The 24,240-nt window shown below is 37.6% G+C and overlaps 1 protein-coding gene across 1 annotated transcript; it reads left to right on the top strand.

Moving 5' to 3' along the window:
- The first annotated feature begins 5,284 nt into the window (after positions 1 to 5,284).
- Positions 5,285 to 23,352, top strand: LOC140160481 (uncharacterized). The gene is made up of 3 exons (XM_072183717.1): positions 5,285 to 6,097; positions 20,147 to 22,426; positions 22,750 to 23,352. The coding sequence occupies exons 1-3, from the start codon at positions 5,285 to 5,287 to the stop codon at positions 23,350 to 23,352; spliced, it is 3,696 nt and encodes a 1,231-aa protein (XP_072039818.1).
- The last annotated feature ends 888 nt before the right edge of the window (positions 23,353 to 24,240 follow it).

Here is a 24,240-nt window from a genome sequence, read left to right as displayed (position 1 = left end):
TGCCAAAGAGAACATTGTTTTGGAACGAGTTTATAAATGTCACCTAACCTTTACTATATTGTCGATATATAAATAATAAATGACTTTTTTCGCTTGGAGCATGCAGGAAGTGTTGTTCAAATCCACCCAGTCTTTTATAGGAGATTGTTTATTTTATCGTTATTTCAACAGATCTACTTCACTTACGTCAACTGCATTAACCGTATTGTATAAATAATGACAACTCAAAGCATCGATAAATGTTTTACAATAATGAAGAAACAAGGTTTAAATTTATGAAAATCTAATTTTCCTTAAAATCAACTCAAACATGTACTAACAAGCCTAGCTTTGGGTCAGTGACTCTAAAGATAATGTTAAAAGTTTGAAGAAAATAGCAGTTGACGATGCATATCAGCGCGCATCAACGGTTTAATTGATTTGGTACTATACTGTCATGCTTGTCAAATAAAGATTGAATGGTATCATTTGATGGCTTTTTCTGGGAATTTCTAGGAGCATCTTATTTTATAATGTAGGTTGCCATGGTAAAATCGAAACATCTCGATGTAATCAAATCTGGGTGTTACCTGTGGGTATTGGGAGTAACAATCTCGGCCTCAGGTGATGCGAAAAACGTCACAGCTAAGTAAATAATTTATTAACAGCCTTAAGGGCAAGGTATAGGATAAAGTATTCAAAAGGTGTCCCAATAACATTAGTGTATTGAATATATGAAATGAATATAATATTATGCAGATATGGAAATGTTCATACCAGGTGATACCCCGTAAGAAGGTTAATAGCGGAATTCAGGTGATAATTCTTTAAAAATGTCACCTCAGATGATCTAGGTTTTTGACTTCATGATGATAATAGTAATATCCACGTAGTCCCTACGCGTAAAGTTTATCTCTATCCTCGCGTGTGTCGACTGCACTCACTGCAGGCGACAAGTTTCATTCAAAAATGTCAGAATTGTATATTTTCATGACCATAATGAATCAGCACGAAAATGCCTATACCATGCAGAGCATTAATGCAGAATTAAATTCGCCACTTTGGTAGCTCATACATCCCTCGCTGGTTAAGTTGAAAAGGAATGAAAGCTTTATAATACAAGGTCACTGGGTTCGATTCCTGCTTCCATCTTTCGCCCAAAAATCACCTTTCTTCGAAGTTCTGTGAGACACTTGATTTATGGTCGACAACTTGGTTGTCCGGTTTATAAAACAGCGGAAAAGATTCATTGGAAATACATTGAATTTATATATTCGCGACGTTTCGATGTTTAGGATTAGCTTGCGCAGAAGCAAACAATCATGGCCACGCACATTTTATATTTTTGCTTTATGTAAATAGGAGGACATCAAAAAGGTAGCAAACTAGGAAGCAGGTGATTAAAACCCTCTGATTTGCAACATTTATTCTCTAAATACTCGCTGCTTTTATACGCGAATAAAACATTTTCTGCGAGCGTGTGCTACATACACACCCCGTCGTGAGCACCCCCAAACGGGTGCGTGTGTGTGTGTGAAAGTAAAATGCATAACAACCAGTGCGCGTGACCAATTATGCATACTAATTAGCTCATGGCGCTCCCCTGTTGGAATCGCTCTAATTTCGTTGTATTAACACGAAAAAATATGAATTTTACAAATTATCATACCAACCTAGTGATCCTGGACCTCGCAAAAAGTAGATCTAAGTTTATTTGGACGGAAACACAGCGTGTTTTTCGAACTAGCAAATTTCTGTACAAAAAATCGAAAAAAAACCCCACAGTATTAAATTGCATTTTTCGGCGGTAATTCAAATAACACATTCGTATAATTAAAAATATGACCGATACAAAGGTTTTGAACACCAGGGCCGGATTTACCATTGTGCCAGATGGGCCCCGGCCCAGGCCCCCAAAATTTTCCACACAAATGCCACGAAAATGTTGTACAAATTGACGTAAATCAACTGGGATGTGAACAGTTATCGGCGAAGATGAAATGAGCTTTGAAAATATTCAGTCTTTTTTCATTTTGTTCACTTTTTTATGACGTGACGAAGGCGTATCGCACTGCACACCACTTGCATGGCGCGAGAGTCACGATTGGGGCGCGGACAACCCGAATGTTGATTGATAGGAGACGCAAAATATGTCACGAGAAATCCCGCAATTAGTTACAATTCGCATTTTCCCGTCATTTTTGAAGAACAATTTAGACAGTTAATCTAAATATCACATACCTATAAATATACCAAACGAAGGAGAATTATGTGAACAACATGAAAATGATGTCAAAAAAGTTCATGATTTAGTAAATCAAAGAGGCGGTAGACGAATGTCTCCTAAGGATGTCAATTTGGATAAATTTAACAAAAGTTAGTGTCATTTAAATAACCTAAAACAAAAAACAAGCAAACTTGGTCTCATTTTTTTTATCACAGTACATGCCTCCTTAATAGCAATTTTGAAGCAATTTTGAAATGTTTTTCAGAAAACAGATACCAGTATACACCTTATCTATCAGGTCAGCCAGTGCTCAGTGCGGTTTTGTCTAAATTATTATACACGGATTGCGAGCGAGAAACCATGAGATTCTTCGAGATCCTCATTTCACAACTAGCCGATTGAACTCATTAGCGACCGTGCTAAGAACTGACTGTACAAAAAAAACTGAAATCCTTGTAATGGGGAGTCGACTTTACAGCTGCAGCTAAGGGCCTGCCCCCTTCTCTACAATGGGAATCCCCTCTGGTTATTCACAAAAAGTACCGCCCGGGGTACCAGACAATATGGCAGTTTATTAAATGTGCCTATAGATATCGATTTACCTCCTTGCAGTGGCGTAGCCAGGATTTTTGAACCGAGGGGGCACAACTTGTAAATGTACCGACGGAAATATTTTTTGCCGACGGAAGTTGTGATTTGTTGACCCTAATTTTTTTTGCATGGTTTGAAAAAGTGAAGAGCAAAAAAAAAAAAAAAAAAAAGGATTATAGGCGGTACCATCCTAAAAACACAAAATTTTTATGTAAAATTCAATTTCATTCACAATTTTTCGTTTTATTTAAATTCTCCCCTTTTTTCTCTCACCCTTGGTAAAAAATAGTCTATTGTTAACCCAATTTATTTTTCACCAACGCCTTCCGTCTACCGACGGCCTTACGTTAACAGACGGCCATCACGAGCGGGGGGGGGGCAACGGCCCCTGCCCCCCCCCTAACTGGCTACGCCACTGCCTCATTGCGACAGCTGCTGCAGCTGATACCGGATCTGGATATAAGCAAAAGCATGTTGTAGATCTTAATCAGATTAGAACGTGATATCTGAAGGCCACGAGATTTTACGAAACCTGGGAATTTATGTTTAATGATGCTTTTTTTTGCATAAGCATGGTCTACTTACAGAAAATGAGATGAAAAAGAAAGTCAATAAATATTTTATCATAAAACAATCGCCGGCTTCGGGGCAAAAAGGCGTATCTCAATTACTTACCGTGTAGGTGTTTCATCTAGACGTAAACCATATTTTGTTTATATGCAAATACGTCTTTGTGTAATTGCACTAACAAGAATATATGGCACTAGGCCCGTGTAATGCGAGCGCAGCGAGCAGGAAAATTTGCATATTTGAACTTGTTCCTAATGTTTTCCTGCACCTTTTTAGGGTGTAATATAGAAATCACTTGCCCCCTTGCTTGCTCCTTCCCTTTAAGAAAATCTTTTTACCCCCCCCCCCATAATTCACCACCCCGGGGGTACACATAATTATTGCACCACCCCTTATTGGTCCTTACCCGTGTGATATGACACGATATAACACCGGTCAGCGCGTGTGCATCGACGCGATACGCGTACTCACTATATAAACCAATCGGAGGAGCATAGAGGTTATGGGGTTATCCACTTTACTCATGCGTGACTTCTAACAAAAGGCACTGGTTCCCGTAGTATTCCTCATTCAAGCCAATTCAATGCACGACCTCGGAGTTACCGGCATTACTTTGGCGGGCTATTTTGAAACAGAAATGGTTGCACATGCAGAAACTTCTTTTGAAAGTCCTAAACAAGGTATAGCAGTCGCTGATAGGATATGCAACTTATAGAACACGGATAACCTCTATAGGGACTGATCGATTTTAAGCCCTAGGTAATTCCTTGTAAAATGTAAGATTTAATTTGATTGTGTTTAAGAATGAGAATAAAGGTATTGTTTTTAGCCGCTGTCGTGCATCTATCGTCTCATATAACACGGGCGACATCATTATTTTTGGCGTAAAACAACTCGGCTTCGCTTCGTTGTTTTACTTAAAATAATGATGTCGCCCATGTTATCCTATGAGACAATAGATTCACATCAGCGGCTGAAACAATACCTTTATTCTCTAAATCTAATATGTGTTCTTAATGTTTAATGTGTTTATAACTTACACTCCCTAATAGAACATAGAGATGATGATGATGAGGGTGATCATGTTGATGGACAGTTGATGGTGATGATGCTTTACCCGTGACCGTTTTTTCCACAGGATTTTAACTTTCGTATCATTTTAATCAAATAATATTGCCTTTCATTTAACTCACTACTTGACTTTAATGGTTATACACCGTCCTTGCAACATCACGTAGCGTACTCGTTTGTATGCGGAAGAAATAAATGAGGACGATGCTTAATGGTTAATGGATTGTTGCCTGGAAGAAAAACAGAAGTCGTGTCCTCACGGAACGTTAAATCGGAGGTTCAACCTGACGTTCATGTGTGTGACATTATGCTTGCATGCTGCTGAATATCACCCGTATCAATGCTGGTTGGTCCAATAGGAATGTGTGTTGTTTTAAATTAAATTAGAACATTGAGGGCGCTATTAATTTTAAGCACAATTGGCATATTTACAGGTTCTAAAGACTTGAAAACTGTCCATTTACAAAAAGAAAAATAGCCATAAATGAGATAACGAACATGACTAAATCGAACAATGGCTAAATCATAAAACAAATAAAAAACCAAACAAACAAAAAACAATAATAACTCTTGCAGGTGTCAGCACAACTTTTAAACCAGAAAGTGTAATTTTGCTTTCTATATGTCAAATATTGTTGTAAAATATTTTTGGCAAGTATTTTTTGCAAAATATTTTGTCAACTTTTAAATAATATTACATCCAAATATCTTTTTTGAATGTTATTAAAACGTTTATATAACCCGACACTAAGAAAAATAACAGAAAAATACACTGAAATAGACAAGGCGCTGTATCTCTGCTACATAGGCTTTGACACCGTGTGGCAAGATGGACTATGGGCAGCAATGAAGCACCTAGGTTACCCGGACAAGATAGTTCGATTCTTACAGGCTTTGTATGGCACATCGAAAAGTGCAGTGAGGGTGGACGAAGATATCACAGAGTGGTTCAGGACTGCCACAGGAGTAAGGCAAGGTTGCATCCTATCGCCACAGTTATTCAACATACTACTGGGATTAGTCAATAGTTTAGCAATCCAGGACCTGGACACTGGCATCAAAATCCAAGGCAAAACCCTCAACAACCTGCGGTTTGCCGATGACATTCTTTTAATGGCAGATTCAGAGGAAGATCTTCAATTACTTGTAACCCTAGTCCACACTCAAAGCAAGAAATTTGGCCTCAGTATAAATAAGGGGAAAACTGAAGTTCAGATCATCAACAAAGTCAGCCACCAAACAACCATCTTCATAGAAAGTGACCAACTGAAGCAAGTCCAAACCTTCACCTACCTGGGAGGAGTTATCACAGAGAATTCAACCAGTACGGAAGACATCAAACGGAGAATTGGACTGGCAATGGGAAGCATGCGGAAGTTAACCACAATATGGAAGTCAAGAGAAATTAGTATCAACTCAAAAATGGAACTCTACCGGGTGCTAATCTTGTCAATAGCAACATATGGGGCAGAAGCTTGGACGCTCAAGAAAAGAGACGAGAAGAGATTGTTGGTGTTCGAGATGTCTTGTTTAAGGTGGATAATGGGAGTCTCCAGAAAAGATAGGCTACGGAACACATCAATAAGAGAGGCAACAAGCAGCCAGGTCACAATACTAGACAAACTCAAAGCCAAACAACTGTTCTACTTTGGACACATCGTACGGATGCCAAAGGACAGATACCCTAAACATGCCCTTGAAGGTAGAATACCTGGACACAGGCCTAGAGGTAGACCCCAAAGCGCTGGCTTGACAACATAAAAAGCAGCTGCCAAGAACTTGGGATTACATCAATCTACAATGCAAGGAGTATGGTCACAAGCAGAGGCATATGGGTTTCCATGGTGAAACGGCGGCTAGCTCCAAGGTTCCCAGGATCCGAGGGAGGAAAGCAATAAGTCCAAGTAAGTCCAATAACCCGACAATGAAACGTTTTCTGTAAAACCTTTTCTGTAAAAACATTCAAAAACCCTTCCGCTGTAAGCATGTTAAATCTGAATTCATACTTAATTCGCCGTAGAAGCAATGGGTTTACTCTATTTTTGAATATATTGCCGGGCACTATTCACCATAGAAGTGATGTAATAATCAGATTAACTACCATCGCAATAGATGAATACAATTTTTGAATATATCACCCAGCACTACAAGCAGGAGTAACAAGCAGGTTGCACTCATCACCTGTGTATGTCTATAAACATAATTATATTGAATGAAATACCGCTCTTTTCAAAGTTACTATTATAGGTGCAAGTGATCAGCATGATATGAATATTCTATAGAATTACGATCCAGGTCGTTATCCCTGTTCTTTGACATCTGTGGTCCAATGCATAGGTACCGCGTGAACGTTGTAGTGCAGAGCGATATATTCAACAATTGTTTTCATCTATTGCTATGGTAGTTAATCCGATTAGTACATCACTTCTACGGCGAATAAGCAGGTTGCACTCATCACCTGTGCATGTGTGCGATTATAGATTGAATACAATTCCGCTCTTTTCAAAGACACTATTCTTATTACAGGTGCCAATGAAACATACAAGGACTCAACATAATGTGAGAAATTTCTATAGAATTACGATCCAGGTCTTTATCCCTGTTCATTGATAATCTAGGGTGCAATGAAGAGGAACAGCGTAGGGTCTAGTGCAGGGCAATACATTCAAAAATAGTGGAAACCCATTGCAATGGTAATTAATCTGTAATACGTAACTACTTCTACGGCGAAATTTGTGGCTGTGTTTTGACTGAGACTTTGGGCTAGAAGAAGATAGGATCAACTCAAAGTTTCGATCACTAGGTGTTTCATGTCTGTCTGTACCTAACCAGGCTTTATAACCTTCTCCGAGTGAAATCTATACATCAACATACATGAAACTTGTTGCTTTTGCAAACGAAATTAGACAGTTTTTATTACCACACCATGAAAAAAACATTCAAACGTGAATAATAAAGGTGGATTTAAGTTACAAACAATTAAAGCTTATAGAGTAATTGCAGAGCTAGTTTCTAATATAAATACCTGAAGTATATGAAATGAATACCCTATTTTTCAAAAACATTCCCATCTATTAACCAATTGACCATGGAATATTGTTTAAATGAATATTTAAAAACACAGTAGGCATATTACATATAATGGGCTATTCCATTTAAAATCCACACTACCCCTGTGGAAGATTTTGGAAATATGGTCCACTGGGGGAGTATGAATTTCAAATGGAATGAACACATGCTGCTCCATTTGAAACTCACCCTCCCTCTGTGGAAGATTTAGGTTGAATCTTGCTCAGAGGGTGTATGGAAATCAAATGGAATTGCTATATGTGTTCATTCCATTTGAAATTCATACTACCCCAGTTGAACATATTTCCAAAATCTTCCACATGGGGTAGTGTGGATTTAAATGGAATAGCCCAATACGTGATTACATCGATATGTGAGCCGACATGATTAATTAAGGTTATACAGGATTTTGAACTCTTGTGTAGGCAAATTGGCTGCACGTAGCCACCTAAAATATTTTGTTTTTCAAAAAATAAACATGGCAGGCCTAAAAATCATACTTCATCTTAAAGTTGACACTCTAATGATTATTATTGTAATACTTTTAACGTCATAGCTCATACACAAATGTACTTTGTAAGTGTTTCAATTTGTGTTCAATTTCATGAGCATGAGGTTTTTTTGGGAAAGAGGCCAGGAAAATATGGGGAGAGGGTCCGATTTCATTGCGATTTCGCATATGTGTTACAAACAAACCAATGAAATAATGTACCTATTTATTCTTTCGATAGGTCCTCCTGATTTAAAACAGTAAGCTTACATGTTCACAGAATGTCAATGAAAATGATGGGGTAAATGTCGTCTTTTTTGCAACAACAATATTAATTTAGTGTGCCAATATATTGACACAATTATTCCCTACATTATTTCTTTGAAGTATCAGCTAACACATGCATATCAAAATTTTATGAATCAGCTACGGGAAACATTAAAAATAATTTATTTCATCTCAGCATATCAGGCCAAATGGTCCAAAATGGAGTTCTGAGATATCCACACATTTAGTTTCAAGTACTCACATTTTCTGCTATTTCACAGTATCAATTCACAATCCCATAATATTCCAGGTGCAGTGCTCCTGTATTACTACTGATAATCCTTACTGCATGGGAAGTATCAATTGATTTTCACAAAACTTGCAGAAATTGACAAATTTCTGCCAAAACTTCCACACTATCTATTATCATGTTCAAACCATGTGCTAACTTGTTTACAATGCTAGTTAGTGTTGCCAGGGCCAAGGTGATAGTACTTATTTTATTGATTTTGTCTAGTATAGTGCTGGTTGAACACTCATGCTCCACTGTGCATATGCTTCAGTGATTTTAGCAATCAAATGAAAATGATAGGGTTGCCAGTTCATGCACTGGAATAATAATCACTATAAGGGGGCACATCACTAAATAAATGTCCCATTGAAATACATGTGAAAATACAATAAAGTAACTAGGTGCATAATAATTATGAGTCCTGGGGAGGGTAGAATGGGGAGGGGGGAGCAGTTTTGGCAAACATTTACAGTGCATCTTTATAAGGCTTAGGAAACACTACAGAAACATTCAAATCTGCATCATAATATCTAGGCCATTGAAAGTTTCCACACTGGCAAAGTTAGGCTGGCCGAGAGCAGGGCCAGGGGAGGCTGACAGGAAATGTTGGCATACCTTTTAAAATCTAACCCACGGGCCCCCATGTATATTTGGGATTCTCCCTTCCAAAGAAAATGATAGCCCCTCACACCTTCTCTTTCTTCCATGAGTTACACCAAATGCGGAAGGATTTAGTGTAGTGTCCCTTAAAACAAGAACTGTCTTTAAAAAAGAATTAGTGCTGTGGGATATCTAGAGCAAATATTGATACACAAAAATAATTTAAAAAATACTTTGTTGATACAATTTTTTCAATCTACATCTCTGAGATGTTTAATATATACATATACTTCATAAATAAAAATTAAAAAACAAAAGACAAGTTGAGTGGAATTTTCACCCTCCGTAACCTTAAGGCGCCATGACGTTGTTTTGATGTCCATAGTTTTGTTTTTGATGGATATTGCTTCTCAAGACCAAGAACTTACCAAGTTTACTAGACCTCTGTCAGCATTGGCCATTTTGAGATATGGCGCGTCAAAGTTCACATAGGTTATAATTCAAATTGCTCAAATGTTGTTGAAAAGTTCTCCAAATTATTCCTCTTGTCATTATGGCGATCCAGAAAAAGTATACTTTTACCTATCTGTGACATAACCTTCTGGAGTTATAAGCAAAGGTCAAAGGTCACGATTTGACCTCCACAGGGGTCAAAACCTGAAAAAATACTCCGATTTTTATGAAAATAGTCTGGAACCCATTGATCCCAAGTACTTGAAGTCTGTGTCTTTAAAAGGCTCGGAGATACTTCCATCTATCATAACGGCACTGTTTTAACTGTCTTAAAAGAGTTATTGTATAGCATCTGATTCCCCACGTTCCACTTTCGAAATTATTTACGAATGTAGGAGCTAATCACTGTCATGATAAGCTAGACACAGCATTTTAATGTCAAGAGAGGCAAGTCTCAATTCTTTATACCAGGTAGTGGCGTAACTAGGGTTGGTAGCGCCCGGGGCAAGAAACAAAATTGGCGCCCATACACCCCACCCGATAATATCTTACACGCGGGAGTGTGGGAATGGCGCCCCTAGTGGTAGCGCCCGGGGCACGTTGCCCCCCCTTGCCCCCTAGTTACGCCACTGATACAAGGGTATAAGGAAGTTTGTGCAAATGAAAATGATTGAAATGCATTATCCTGATTTATCAACCAATTTAAAATGATTTCAGACAATTTAAAGTTTGCTTTGGTCCTCGACGGATCATGTAAGTTCCTTTAAGTACATCGCACCCAGTTTAATTTTTAGTTCATCAAGGCACATCACAATCGTGTAAAATCAGAATTACAAAACAAACAAACGATCGAGTGCGTCCTTCGCACCAAATATTACAATATTACAATATTACTTTAACTCGAGTGTGTTCGATCATAAATTTATTACATTTTGTAGTCAAATATAAATAACACAACTGATATCAAACATCTGTAAAGAAATTCAAATATTGCAAAACATATTCAAGTATAACTTTATCTGCAAGATAAGAATATGAATAAAACATTTATCATACCATGCTTTAGACATTATCAGCCATTTGCTAATCAGAAAATCTAAAAAATATCACGTCTGTACATTTGTGCAAAGATAGTGAAGTGGAAGGTCCGGGTGTGTTAACAAACTCATCAAGTGATACATCGAAAGCAACCTAAGGGTACAATTTGACATTTTGTGGAAAAGTGTAACCGTTGGGACACTTGCAATTACAGTTACACGTAATTGAATGGCTTGACATTTTATATAGTACTTAATACATATGGCCGTGGTCTCGTCAGTTCAATTGCGTTCGATCATATTACATGTATACGTGACTGAAAACTTTATTTGATTGATTAAAAGTCATGACACGCATGTATGTCAGCAATGAAATATATTATAACTTCAGAAAATATATGCACATTTTGAATTAGATTTGGATCATGCACGAACCTTGTTATTACCTAAATTGAATTAAGAGAGCTTGTCGTATACCGTATCAATTTACGTAGCAAGGTACATTTACCATAATCTTTGTGTCCTTCGTAAAAAAAACACGTTTGCAATTTTATATAGCAATATAATACGTAAATTGAGTTTAGTGAACTGATTACTATCGCATAATTCTTTCAAAATATCATTGACAACCCAGCAAACACAAAACGTTTTTGACATTATTCGCAAAAGGTTATAAAAGGTTGTCAGAAAACGTTTAAATGTCGGGTTATATAAAGGGTATATTATGAGTATAAAACGTTTTCATAACCTTAAAAAACATTTTTTGATAATCTACTGCTCAGCAAACAAAAATATTTTACAGAAAACGTTTAAATGTCGGGTTATATAAATGGTATAAAAACTTTTTAATAACATTCCAAAAACATTCTTGAAAACTTGTTACAAAACTTTCTAAACAGAATGTTATTTTTGGCTTGAAAAAATATTTTGCGAAAAATGTTTGCCCAAAATATTTTCAATAACGTTTTAAAAACGTTTTCATGACCTTCATATAACCCGGCATTTAAATATTATTAAAAGGTTTTGAAATTTTTTTTTAAAAAACATTTCTGTGTTTGCTGGGTTCTATTATTTCAACATAATGTTATTTAAGTATTGACACAATATTTGGCAAAAATGTTTGCAAAAATAGTTTACAATAACATTTTTGAAAACATTTCAAAATATTGTTGTAGTGTGTTTTCATACAAAACGTTTTAAAACGTTATCATGACCTTTATATAACCCGACATTTTAATGTTATTAAACGTTTTTTCCTAAACCAAAAGCCAAAATATTATTATTTAAAACGTTTTTAAAACGTTTTTGTGTTTGCTGGGAAGGTCAATCGAAATAAGGGGCATTTTTGTCATAGAAATTGATCAGAAGCCAAAGTAATAACATTATAATTTGTAATTACTGTAGGGAGATTCACTTTTCCAAGAAACGATAATTGTTAACGTAAGCGTTATTCATAATCAGATTTGGTTTGAATTAATTGTCAGTAAATTAATTTATTAATGGATTAATTAATAATTCATTCAATATATAATCACTGTTTCTGTAGCAACGACTTCTTCATATCATATCAAATTGAGGTATTTGAGCTGAAGCTTTAAGAATGTTCAGTGGTAGTTTTTATTAATGAAATGATATTTTCTTTCACTTTAAATCTAGATTTTCCCCATTACAATTCCACTGGAGTGACATTATTTTATTCACCATCTTGTCTTTATGGTAATTTGGACTTGCGGCTCTTGATTCAGAAATGAATCTCATTATTTTGTCAGTACACAAAACCAACAATATGGTTACCGCTGCTTGGTTGATTCACTGTATCGCCTATCAAGTACATGTAACTTTTGTACGGGCGTATTGGTCATGTTGGTTCTGTGAAGCTGGGGTGTTTCGCAGAATTAGTTGACCAGTGGGCATTATTCACAAACTTACATTTTATCTCAGCATCAAGGAATCGGATATCAACGTTTGCACAGTATTTTTGTGTGGGACCTGAGAGCATATCAGACATATCGAATTGCATTCTGAATACGAGGAATGTCCTTCTGATATCAAATAATGTTGATTATTTGAAATTCGCGATATAATACAAATTTTATGCATGGCAAATTATTCAAATTTGACATTTTTGATATTTAATTAACAGTTCTCAAAGTAAACTTTATAAATCTAATGATATGTTCTTTAAGTGTATGTAGCTGGTATGAAAAGCCGACCATCAATTGAAAATTTCAACCTTTCATATTGAAGATATTTTAGATTTTTTCCCCAAAAGACTTTAACTTTTTTGGTGTTTTGGGACAAAATCCATATCTTCAATACGATATATATTTTGATAAAGGTAGTTCTGAGTACAATTTAGCAGACCTTTACCATATTGAACTCAGTAATTCACTGTGGTTGATGCCAGTCGTAAATACTAAATAGTATCGCCGTTCTGGGCGATGAAATAACAATTTTTATTTTATTGATAATTTTCCATATTCTTGAATCGGTGGTGGATACTATTTTTGCGTTTAGGTGTTTTTGGCAGCCACAAAGTGTATCCTTTTGCTGATTATTGCCCTCTGGGTGGTATAAAATTGTCACCTTGGTTCTTGGGTATAAAATTTCAAACCATTTTTGTCTAAAACCCATGCCAAAACTTTCCTCTGGTCACACAGATTCAGAAAATGTAGCCTATAGTTTGACATAACTACTCAAGTTATGAGTAAAAAACAGATATACAGGTCAACAGGTATATTCTGTTCTCTACACTAGAAAAGCTCTGATTTTGGATAATGATGATGACGATGTCGATGATATATTTGGCATATTTTCAGTTTCATAGGAATATTTCACCGCCAAATATTTTATTGTTGAATATTTTAACAATGTAGAATGATCCTTAGTCGAATCGTCGAATCTATGCAAGGTTTACGAGTGGATAAAGGTTGTTTTCCTTATTTTGTTGGTGTTTCTTGTTTATTGCAATGGGCACTTTTCCTTATCTATTTTGAATATTCATTTCACTCGCAAAATCTTTAAAATAACACCTTAATATCGAGATATTAACCAAATGCGTTTGCATAGGAGATGATATTTTTTAGATCATTTATTATGCACCAAGATTGAAATGTTGGTGATGACGTCAAATGAGGATTTTGGTTGAACTGCACAGTTGTCTGATATTTACTACGGAATTTCAAGGCCACGATAGAGATTGGCACGTACCTACTATACAATTTCAATTTGCAAATCGTATTAGCGCAACGGTGATCCGTTGATGTGGGCGAGATTGGCGAATAAAAAATCTTTGAAACTGTCAAATGAAGCAAAAACGTGAAGCTTAGTATTCGTATAATATTTACTTTGACACGTATCTATTATCATGGAAGAGATTATCGCAGGGAATAGATTGCATAGAGCAAATACCCAAATCCTCACTCACTTTCCAAAAAATGATGAAATGTAAGATAAGAATGAGTTTTTCAAACAAAGATGCTATGACGTCAGTGGGAGTGGTAATGGGAGTGCGAATTTGACGGTCTTGTCAACATGGTCAAATAATGGTAACCTGATCTAGTAGTCTCATGGGCCTGCAAAATCTTATACCTTCGCATTCTTCTACTTATTTCTTACAGAGAATTTCTTCTCCCAGATGAGTCTGTAGTGGATGAATTACTGTCGCTTCTTCAACCAGCTTTGTTTATATAGTTTATCAAAATACTCTACTGTCACGTTTGGATCTATGAAGCTCAACCATCTTTCATTTCTTGGAAAAGTATATCGCGTACCCGGGGGCACTCACATTCCCCAGCTATACGGGTATGTGCCGCGGCGACGACCCCCTTTTTCAGAGCCGCTAGCCGTTCCTTAGACCCACTAAATTCATTGATTGCCGCTCTTGAAGCCCCAAAAATTTTCTAGCCGTTCCGCTCTCATTGGCATTTTGATTGGCGTGTTTTCTGTCCTACTATTTCGAGCCCAAAAAGCTTCAAAGGGAATTTTCCATCGATTTCTTCCCCATTGAAACACATTGTATATAGGAATAAGGTGGATTTTGGGCGGGATTTTGGGCTCCTTGTACTTTGTAGTAGTGGCAACACTGGTTGGTTGATTGTAAACAGTGATTGCAGCACTGCCGGCCGGCGAGTGCCGAGGCCTTCAGCTTCAGCTGATAAACACTTTGCTGGAAATAAATGATTTTGAGATCTCTTTTGGGAATAAAATTGCCAAATATAAGGAAAAGTACCTCAAATAATTATGTACACGTCCTTGCAGCTAGCCATAACAGTGAATTAAAAGGTAATTTACGATCTACTGGTTCAGTGCCAATAGTGGAATGGTTGTCAAATTCTGCATACTTCACTCAATGGTCTCATGTATGCATGACATTTCAATGTAGCCTAAATGTTTTTCTTTAGTTACGAAATACGGCACTGAAAAAATATTTTTGTGGGTTTGTTTTTATGGTGAGCTTTTAAATGCTGCTCGCTGCTGCTATAATTATCAGTAGGCTATAGGTAGGTCTGCAGGGTCTAGTAATTTTGATCCGAATGCTGTTTTGCTTTGCTGAGATTTCCATCGTAGGCCACCCCATCAGACCAATTTTACATTAATGATTTTCTTGATCAAAGTGAAATCGATTCCTTCAAAAATCTGTGGCAAAAACGTAACGAAATTGAGCCCTGGTTTGGCCTGCATTGTTTAGTTCCGCGACCCCATTTTCAGATTTTGGCGGCTAATCAGTTCCCAAGACCCCCCTTTTGGCTGGTTAATTAGTTCCCAAGACCCCTTTTGGCCGGCCAATCAGTTCCCTAGACCCCTTTTGGCCGGCCGATCAGTTCCTTAGACCTCGAGTTCGAAACTGGCGGTGGCCCACCCCTACCAAAAAAAATTCGAGTGCCCCCCCCGGGATCGCGTATAGTAGCCATTATTTTCGCGTCGTTGAAGGCGGTACCACGGTCACTTTTAATTTGAAGAGCTAGGGGAATATATATAAAGGGAGGGGGGGGGGGGGGAGGGGGGGAGAGAGGGAGAGAGAGAGCGCCAAACCGTAATTATGGGGACATCGAAGTGCTTTTCAATTATTATTATAATTAAACACACAGGCCCTAAACGGCACTAGGCAGCCATTCGGTGATGCCCGGGTCTTCATGCGCTTGGCAGTTTGTATTTCACACCTGCCAAACACAACTCACCATTTTCGAAAAACTGGACGTTGTATGTACAGTTAGCAACCTGGACAACAGATTCTTTTGTTTAGCAAGGCTCACTCAGTCATTTAATGTGGCAATACAAACGATCGAATTTGGTGTTGAAACGAGCTAAATTTTGAGTTACACCTTTTCAATGTAAAATTAATTTTCTCGGCCAAATGAAATGCAATCATTTTTATTTTTTCAGTAAATGTCAGGTCAAATTGTAGTGCTTGATACTTATTTTTTTTCAAATCCTAGTGTTAAACTTAGGCGTGAAATTCAGTCATTTCGTGTAAGATTTTCGATTTTGATAGGCTTAAACTCTGCCCGCGAGCCTTTTCTTGGATCAACCTTTTAGCTTTTCAAAGTAATATAGTTCGCTAATGAAGGATTTTTCCCAACTTTCTAACGCACATCACCGTGAGCGATATATCATAGTTTTGTCAGAATTTACGTTTTGATTTCACCATTTTTTCACCGGCTGAAATTTTTTCAAAATCAACGCGTGAAATATACGGCTAATAATACTAGCATTGTGGATCGATATCCCTGGGTTTATAGGAATACCGGCATGATACAGTGTTGCCAGAACTTCAATATAGCAACGAAATTCCCAGGCCTAATAGCGCTCCTATACCGATCATGTTTATAGCACGATGAGGATATTTCATCATCACGTGAGTGATTCGGACCAATGTGTTGAAATTTGCTTCTCCTCAAAACAACTTTGCCCGAAGGCTTACATGCAATTGGGCAATATTTTAAACAAAACTTTCTTTTACAAAACATTATATTACGCTGTATGTTTTATGATCAAGCAAACTGTTTGGAACACACTTCCAAAGAAATAACCTTCGTAACGCCCCGGCGTAACGCCCCAGACTTTCGTTATTTAAACGCCAGAAATAGATTGTCCTTATAAGAACCATCAGAGATTGTGGCTTATAAGAACCGTTCATTATCATTGTTAACTTAAACAGGTTTTTGTTTTTAAACATCTTTAAAAATTGATTGTTTTTATGTTTGTTTGTAAATTTCGTGCTTTACGCGCTTTGAGTCCCTCATCAGAGATTGTGCCTTATAAGAACCATTCATTTTCATTGTTAGCTTAAACAGGTTTTTGTTTTTAAACAAAAACCTGTTCAAGCAATTATTTAAAATTGCTTGCCTAAAAACAGAATAACTTGGATGTTAATACTTGACGTAGTGTTTCAGTTGTCATGAAGGTGACTGGGTATGGTGCCTTTTGTTTGTGTTTGTTTGAAACTGCTTTTGAAAACCCACCGAAAGTCATAGTTCCTAATGAAGCAGCCAAAACAATACCAGGTTAAACATGGAAGTTTATAAAAACTTATTAAATAACCTTAAGGAAAAAAAAAAAATTTGTGGCAACAATAAGCCTTGCATTGAAAGTCATGGTTAAAGTGTGTTGATTACCACACCAAAGTTTCCCTACATACACCCCCACTACCCACCTCACACACCCCTGCACCCACCCCACCCTATAGGCCTACATGTACATGATATTACATAATAATATATAGCATAGCTATACATTTAGGTATAGCGCTTAATTATGACAAATATGGTTAGGCCTATATATAGGCCTACATGTCAAATTAAAAACAAACCCGAACACTGATGAATCTCTACAGAAACCCGAACACAAGTCTGAAGGGTGTAATGAAAATGGCAACCCGCGATGGGGGGGGCGGTGGGTAGGTCATACAAAATTCACATGGAGATAGGAGGGACAGAAGATTAAAATCCCCTATAATAATACGCTAATTTTTCTAGGTTTGGACCGTGGATTTTCATGAACCTCAAGCGTGCGTCTCTTAATACGGACTAACCTAGGTAAACAAACACACAGACAGACAAAATGGTTTTCATAATCATGGAATCCATATAAATTGAAATTGCAGGCTATCACGGGAGCAAATTTTTAAAATTCACCTCATTTACCAGAAAACCCAATTGGGGATTTGGGCTACCAAATCGCTAGTCGGGCAATCTTCATGATCTTTGCTTTTCAATGGAAAATTGCCCTGGATGACAACAATGAAAATATCGACTATTTCTGCTGGTTGCGCACGAGATAAAAGCACCGAATTTGACATTTTCAGAGCATGAAGGGAAAAAGGGTAAAATAAAAACGGAAATTCTGACAAAACTATAATATATAGACCCACACGATGTGCTTTACAGAGGTGGGAAATATCTTTCTTTAGCAAACTATATTAGTTTGAGACGCTAAAAAATACATTCCGTAAAAAGCTCGCAGGCGAACTCAAGGCCTATAAAAATCAAAAATATCACACTAAAAGATACAATTTGATGCTTAATTTTAACACCAGGATTTTTAAAAAAATACATATCCAAGCACCAAGTTTTTAACTGACATTACTGAAGAAAAAAAAATATTGCTTTATATTTGACCGAGAAAATTAATTTCATAGCAAAAAGGTGTATCTCTGAATTGTGCTGATTTTAACATGTATCGATCGACTTTTAGCGCGACTAAGCATTTCTAAAGAATCGGTTGTCCAGGTAGGTGACTGTGTATACATACATAAATATGTCTGCGCTCAAATCGGACACAATGAATAATTGGTTACATTCATCCAAATTCAACAATCTACGATTGTCAGTCAGTATGTAATTAATGTAATTTAACCTTTGACACCATGTATTGAATATTTGGATGGGATTTCTTTATGATCACATAAAGACTGTATACCTTTGTCTTTTAAATAACATATGTGTAAATGATACCATATACTTGATTACGTAACAGCGTTAGCATAAAATCAATAGACTACGGACACTGCCAAATCACGCAAAAAGGCGGGCCTTTTAAATTACAGCAAAGGCGTACGTTTAAAACTTCCAAGAACGGCAAAAGTACATGTTGCATATGGATGTCTTTGGTAGAATATGAGATTTGATATTAAATTTGTATGGAAATGGGACGACTTTGAACTTTAACATTTTTATGACTTGAAGGGAAGCAATATTATTCTGCAAAAAATGGCGAAAATGAAAAAGCAGTTACTAGTATTCCAAATGACATTGATTATCTCCAAACTGAAACAGATTAAATAAAATATAATGACTGGTCACGTATGAGAGCTAGTAGTCAGTACGATGATCAAACAAAAATCTGCGCATGCGTAGGTGCGATGACCGATGCAACATGCTGGAAATGTATAACAAATGCAAAATTTTATGCAAACTTGATAAGGCTTACAAAATGTTATTTAAATAGAAATTTAATAATTCGTGTGATTTTTTTATGGATGATATCAACATCAAATGAACAGGAAATTAAACAAAATTAAAAAAACACACACAAAAAAAACCCCAAAACACGATGACCTCTCTCTCTCTGTATCACTACCTTTTGCATAAATGTAACAATAGTAGAATAACAGTAATATTTTAATCACGGTTTCAAATATTTTCTAGGGATATTCCCGTTTAATGTTTGGGAATTAGTTAACAGAACTGGCAAAAAAATCCACGTTTGCTATTGTTGGCAATATCAAAATGTTTATAGAAAGAAATCAAGGTTATTAACCTTGATTTTTTCGCTGCTCAATGGTGATCACGTCCAACAATCTATACTTCCATGACCTCAGATGACCTTGACATGATATGAACATTTTTGGTACTCAATGGTAATCACATCCACCATCCACTGTTTGGTGGCGCTCTGTAGCAGTCACACCCACTCCGTATCGTCTGAAATTTTGTGCCGGATTTTCACCTTTTTTGCAGTGCTGTTTATCGTGAGTGTGTGTGTTATGAATATTATTTGTGAACTTGTACCTCCGCTGAAGAAAGAATTTCAGAACTCTTAAAATATAAAGACTTATTGCTGCATCGAGTGTCGTAAGCTTAACTATGTGATGATATAGATTTACTTAAGGTTGACATTTTCTTGCTGTCTCCGTACCAACACAACAAAATGAATCAGTGCAAATGAAACATGTCTATGTACTGAACCAATGTAATATAAAGAACGCATACGGTCCAACTATGGAGATAATAGATTTATCAGCTTTTGTATTCATTATTGACTTCTATGACTATATCAACATTACCATATCTCAATTCCAAACAAATACATACTTGTGTAAACTTGAACATGTTTATGAAAGCTTTGTATGGTACCATGACATCCCAAGTAAGATCATGTTTATATTTAGATTCTTCCCAGCAAATCTGAAATTACTGCTTGGTAAAAACAAAAACCAAACAAGTGGTAAAGGGAAGATGAAAATTCTGATGTATCTATGTTTATTATATATCATGCAGGCCGGGGATACTGAGCTAAATCCAGGGCCAGAGTTCCCATGTAAGATCTGCCAAAATGAATGTGACTGGAGTAGGTATGCAGTCCAATGTGATTCATGTGATCACTGGTATCATGCAGAGTGTATGAACATGGATACAATTGTTTACCATGCCTTGGAGGATAGCAATATAACATGGATATGTTGTGACTGTGGTATGCCGAATTTTGCTAGCTCGCTTTTTAGTTCGCGCTCAACCATCTTGTCAAACAGCTTCAGTTCACTGGCATCACTTAGTACTGAAGATGAAACTGGCTTATTATCACCAGTCGCAGCATCATCCCCAATACAAAAATCTTATGTAGAAACGCATACAGGTGAAAGAAGGGAAAAATGGTCTCAAAAACCAAAAAATAAGAACATCCGCAAAACTAGCCAAGTGAAGGTTATGGTACTGAATTTCCAGAGTGTCAATAACAAAATTGCTGAACTCGCCATCTGTCTTGACAACCACAAACCAGACGTACTTATCGGTACTGAATCGTGGCTGTCGTCTGGGGTCAGCAACAGTGAGATATTTCCTCCCGACTATTCAGTCATCAGGAAGGATAGACCACCAAATGAGAAAGGCCAAAGCCATGGTGGTATCTTCATTGCTGTCAAAAATGACCTCATTGTGTCACATCGCGCTGACCTTGACACAGAATGTGAGATCCTTTGGATCCAGCTTGAGTTAGTGAATACAAAAAACATCCTGATCGGAGCCTTTTATAGGCCACCCGATTCTGGGCCTGATGTTTTAGATCTGTTACAGCAATCTTTGTCCAAAATTGACCTTTCTAAAGGTCCTCAAATTTGGCTGGCAGGTGACTTTAACCTTTCCCACATTGACTGGGACAGCCAGTCCACTTTATCCAAATGCCCAAAACCAGGGCTGTGTCGACAGCTCATAGAAATCTCCAATGATTTCGGATTTGAACAGATGGTGAAATACCCTACCAGAGGGGACAACATTTTAGATTTACTTTTCACAACTAACCCATCTCTTGTTGTGAAAAGCATCGTTGTGCCCGGAATGAGCGATCATGATGGGATTCCTCTGATCAATATTGACACCAAACCAAAAATCAACAAATCTAAACCTAGAAAGGTTTTTCAATTTTTTAAGGCAGACTGGTCAAACATCAAACAGGATTTGACTGAAATCAGTTCTGACTTTTCAGATATCATACCTGATCTTGTGTCATCTGATGAGCTCTGGGTGGATTTTAAGAACAGAATTCAAGAGACCATGGAAAAGAATATTCCATCACGTGTTGTTTCAAGTGGTAAAAAAATACCCTGGGTTGACTATGAAGTCAAACGTGCCCTGAGACATAAACAGAATGCCTATAATAAAGCAAGGGCAACTGATTCTTCTGAGCACTGGGAGATATTTAAATCTCTTAGAAAACATGTCAATCGTCTCACCAGAAGTAAATACAGGAGATACATCAGAGATGTTTGCGCCGAATCCAACAAAAAATTCTGGTCTCTGATAAAAAGTTTGAAAAATGATAGTTTTGGCATTCCTACTTTAAAATCCGTAGTAGGCTGTAACATCACTGAAAACAAAGAGAAAGCTGAAGTGATGAATGATCAATTCCAGTCAGTATTCACACAGGAGAATATGAACAATGTACCTAGCATCACCTCAACTCAATTCCCTCCCATGCCTGACATTGACATTAGTACCGACGGTGTGACAAAGCTTTTGCTTGACCTTGACATGACCAAAGCGACTGGACCGGACGAAATACCTGCGCGTATCTTGAAGATGGGAGCGGCGGAAATCGCACCAGCACTCACAACCATCTTCAGACGCTCTCTTGAAACAGGCATTCTGCCTGATGATTGGAGATGTGCGAATATATCTCCAATCTTCAAGAAAGGGGACCGCACGACACCTGCAAACTATAGACCGGTTTCCCTTACGTCTATAAGCTGCAAGGTTATGGAACATGTTATTTTTTCAAGTATCATGCGCCATCTTAACCAATTTAATATCTTGACCGACCAGCAACACGGCTTTCGCCAAAATAGATCGTGCGAGTCCCAGCTTATACTGACAATACACGACTTTGCCCTGTCCCTCGACAGTAAGCAACAGACTGATGTTATCATCATGGACTTCAGCAAAGCCTTTGATGTTGTACCACACAATAGGCTTATGCTGAAGCTTGACCACTATGGTATACGCGGACCTATCCACGCTTGGATCTCCGACTTCCTAATGCGAAGAAAGCAGAGGGTTGTCATTGGGGTGAGAACTCGGACTGGGTACATGTCCAATCAGGCGTACCGCAGGGCACTGTACTTGGTCCTTTACTTTTCCTTTTATACATAAATGACCTACCAGACAACATCACCTCCACGGTTCGACTATTCGCCGACGACTGTGTTATTTACCGGACTATTACGAACGACTTTGACGCTGACGAACTCCAGACAGACCTTGACCGGTTGTCCGAGTGGGAGGAAAAATGGCAAATGAAATTCAATCCAGATAAATGTTTTGTACTCAAAATGACTCATTCTCATAATCCTAAGACCCACACATACTCACTTGCAAATACTATCCTCCAGGAAACAAATTCTCACACATACCTTGGCGTCGAGATCGCCAACGACTTAAAATGGAACAAACACATCAATAACATTGCAGCAAAGGGAAATAGGGCTCTGGGTTTTGTCAAAAGAAATTTACGCTCATGTACAGAGGACATCAAACAACTAGCGTACCAGTCTCTAGTTAGACCATCCCTGGAGTACAGCTCATCAGTATGGGACCCTTATACTGCTGAAAAAATCTACCAACTAGAAGCAGTACAGAGAAGGGCCATACGTTTCGTCAAGAACAACTATGACAAGAGAGCTAGCGTAACTGAAATGTTAAAGAACTCAAACTGGTCGTCACTACAGCAAAGGCGCAAGATAGCAAGACTGTCAACTTTCCAGAAAGCATACCAGGGTTACCTGTCCATCCCTATCCGAACACTGCTACGCCCGGTCACACGTACAACGCGCCGCTCACACAGCAAAGCTTTTATTGAAGTACAGACAACCAAAGACTGTTACAAGCATTCTTTTCTGCCTAGAACTCTGAAGGAGTGGAACAGTTTACCAGAGGAGATAGTTAACATAGAAAACCCTAAACAATTCAAGACGCAAGTCATTAATTACCAGTAGCTCAACATTTATGCGCACACCACAACCCGGTTCGTCTTCCCCACCAGGGGTGTTGAACTGTACAAAAAGAAGAAGAAGAAGAACACGCATAACCTACGGGTTTACTGGCGTTTAATGTCAGCCCTGTGCGAATCCATTGTTCAAGCCTACAATATTGAATATTCGCAATGACACAGCTGTCTTACACACCAGTGCAATATGTATATAACTCTGAAACACTGAAATTAATTGCATCATCAAGTAATATGAAACTTTCACCTACTATCAAGCACAAGCTAAATGGACTTGGCATTCTCAAAACTGCATTTAAAAGGGGTAAACGCCATATACAAGTTGTGGTTGGAAATAGACCATCAAAAGTTTCACCCCGCCCCACACGCCCACCAGCAGTGCTTGCGCAAGTTCCATCAACATCAAATCTGCCATCCACAAAAACTGAATCAAACACAACCAGCTTCCTCCTACCAGGACTGTTCCTTACAAATGCCCGCTCATTAATGAATAAGTTTGATAAGCTGGAGATTTTGCTCAAACAAACAGATATCAACCCCATTGATATAGCAGTTGTCACTGAAACCTGGCAACCAGCTAGAGTTGACAATGACTTTCTTGCAGTGGATGGTTTCAATCTGTTTACCACAACCATAATTGAAAAACGTGGAATGCATTTGGTTTCGCGCCCGCCACCACCGCCTACCCCGAGCTGTGTCTGCAATAGTTATCTGTGCTGTCTATATACCACCCGAGTATCAATACTTGCTGATTGAACATATTTTGACAACCTTTGATACTCTAAAGTCTCAGCACCCTGAATTGGGTATAGTCATTTTAGGTGATTTAAATAGGCTCAATATTAACCCACTGTGCAGAGCCCATTCATTAAAACAA

The sequence above is a fragment of the Amphiura filiformis genome, chromosome 9, assembly GCF_039555335.1.
Source record: "Amphiura filiformis chromosome 9, Afil_fr2py, whole genome shotgun sequence".
Classification (NCBI taxonomy): Eukaryota; Metazoa; Echinodermata; class Ophiuroidea; order Amphilepidida; family Amphiuridae; genus Amphiura; species Amphiura filiformis.
The sequence above is the reverse complement of the archived record's forward strand: the minus strand, read 5'-3'. Positions and strand labels throughout refer to the sequence as shown.